The sequence below is a fragment of the Octopus bimaculoides genome, chromosome 28 (genome assembly GCF_001194135.2).
Source record: "Octopus bimaculoides isolate UCB-OBI-ISO-001 chromosome 28, ASM119413v2, whole genome shotgun sequence".
NCBI lineage: Eukaryota > Metazoa > Mollusca > Cephalopoda > Octopoda > Octopodidae > Octopus > Octopus bimaculoides.
The window spans coordinates 7,448,710-7,451,044 of NC_069008.1; the positions used below are offsets into that span (position 1 = coordinate 7,448,710).

Sequence of the window (2,335 nt, forward strand, 5' to 3'; positions counted from 1 at the left end):
CAATATGATTCATTTTGTTCAGAGTTGCCTCTTTTAGGTACATCCCATTGACAAGAGTTAAAAAAAACTCGAAACATTGGTGTCTGGGATTCCTGATAGATGGCGACACTGAACAAATCTGGTGTCTTCACGCCTTTTTTTTTTTTACCATAAGAGAGACACTTTCTCTACGATAACTGTTGTGAATTTGCCTTTTTGCAGCTGAAATATGTCAAAAACATATTTTAACTAACCTAAATTTTGCATGTATATTTATATATATATAATTGCTTGAGAGTATATCTGATGTCATTTGGCTGCCATTTCAAGCTACATTGCTGACCATTGTAGAAGGTGTTTCCTGTCTCTTCACTTTAAATCAATTACCGAGAGAGAAAGGGGTGAACACACCCGCTAACACACTAACAACAGCACATCACACGCATACTGCATTAACTTCCATCTATTTTTCTTAAACAACCAAAACTAAGTTGAATGAGGACTATCTCTTGTCCCTTAAAAGTGTATAGGTCCAAATTTGAGGACAACCTATATCTACGTCAAAGGATCTTTCATGCCAAGTTTGAACATGATTGATTTACTGGTTTTGTGTGCTTTGGTAACAAACACAAACAAGCAATTTTATATATTAGATCAGTAGTTCACAAGCTTTTTGGTCGTGACCCTAAATACAATCTTGGCCTGGCCTGGCGACCCTAAATGAGTGTATGTACATGCAGTGCTAATCACTAATAATTTTGATATGTTCTACTTATTTATAATTGCATATGGTTTTATTGAGTAAATTCATATTTCTAACACACAATGATTTTCCATGACCATTAAATGGGAGCAATTGAAAAAACAAATTTTCTTGAAAATGAGACTAAGTTTATTACATGTTTGGTAGTCAAGTCACAAAACCAAAAATTGTTTTCTCAGTGACTACCATAGAACTGCTTCATTTTGTGAGTGAGATCCTTTAAGTTGGGTTTTATGTTGATTGTTAGAGCACAACGCAAGTCATGCTGAGGATCGAAGCGGTTCGTTGCTTTAGTCTTGATCGTAACAAAACTTGAAAACCCTTGTTCACAGAGATATATTGTTGGAAAAGGTAGAAGAACTTTTTCAGTCTCCCGAGTCAGAATGGGTTTCTCCTTGAGTTAGGTCGAAAATTTTGAATACGAGAGGTTTTCAAAGTGTTGTTTCTGCACTTGATTTTCCTGGAGGTCTTTAAGTTCTTCTTGAAACCCTGGAATATCTTCACCAAATTCACTGACGTTCACACTGAAAACATTCCTGATCCAGCTATACTTCTTGATGTCAACATTTTCTGGAAAATACCTGTCCATTTCTTCTTGAAGCTTCTTCAGATGATCTTCGAGAATACTTTTGATGTCAGCAAGGGATATTTCTAATGAATCATCCATCACATCACTTAGTTCTGGAAAGATGACAGTTTTCCTTTGGTCAACGTTTCTCTCTAAAGAGCAATTTTTTTCTTGAATGAGACAATTTTCTCCCCTATGTCCACCATGGTATGATTTCGACCCTCCATGTCTGAATTCAGTTCACTCAGGTGCATGAAGATGTCACCCAAATAAGAAAACTTCATCAGCCAAGCAACGTCTTGAAAGCAACCTGAAAGTGCATACTTTTTCTCATAGAGAAAGATTTCAATTTCAGTTTTTAGTTCAATAACACTTCCAAGAATTTTTTCTTGAGATAACCAACGGACGTCAGAGGGGAACAGCGAGTCTTGGTGATATGATCCCATCTCTTCACATATTTTATGGAAAATACGTGAGTTTAAAGCCCTGGCCTCGACAAAATTCACAATTTGGATAGCATCATTTAGAATTGCATGGAGGTCTGGTTTCAAGCGATGAGAAACAAGCTTTTCTTGATGCAAAAAACAGTGAATTATTATAGAATCAGGATTTCCTGCTCTAATGTGAGTAACAAAACCCAAACGATTTCCCATCATTAATGGAACTCCATCAGTGCACACTGTCAAACAATTCAACCAGTCTAGATCATGTTTCTTTAAAAAATTGTTCATCATATTAAAGATATCTTCTCCAGTGGTGGTAGTTGACAGGGCATTACAGAAAAGAAATTCTTCCCTGTACCTTATAAAAACCATCAGTTGAGGGTTACCTGCAGTATCCACAGACTCATCTGTCTGCAAAGAAATTTTTCCTTCTTTACTTTCAGTGCCACGATCAGTTGAGCCAAAATATCTTCTGAAATGAAATCAATTCTACGTTTAATGCTATTGTCAGAAAGTGGTACCGATTCAACCTTCTTGGCAATATCTGCTCCACCAATAGTCTTTACCGTTGCCATTGCTGCT

At 36.5% G+C, this 2,335-nt stretch overlaps 1 protein-coding gene across 1 annotated transcript; it reads right to left on the minus strand.

The window, feature by feature from the left end:
* Positions 1 to 1,462: 1,462 nt before the first annotated feature.
* Positions 1,463 to 2,044, minus strand: LOC106873262 (protein FAM200A). The gene has a single exon (XM_014920554.1). The coding sequence runs from the start codon at positions 2,042 to 2,044 to the stop codon at positions 1,463 to 1,465; it is 582 nt and encodes a 193-aa protein (XP_014776040.1).
* Positions 2,045 to 2,335: the final 291 nt, after the last annotated feature.

What these genes read in the sequence shown, in the direction of transcription:
- LOC106873262 (XM_014920554.1), bottom strand. Translation starts at nt 2,044, where the DNA reads ATGATGAACAATTTTTTAAAGAAACATGATCTAGACTGGTTGAATTGT.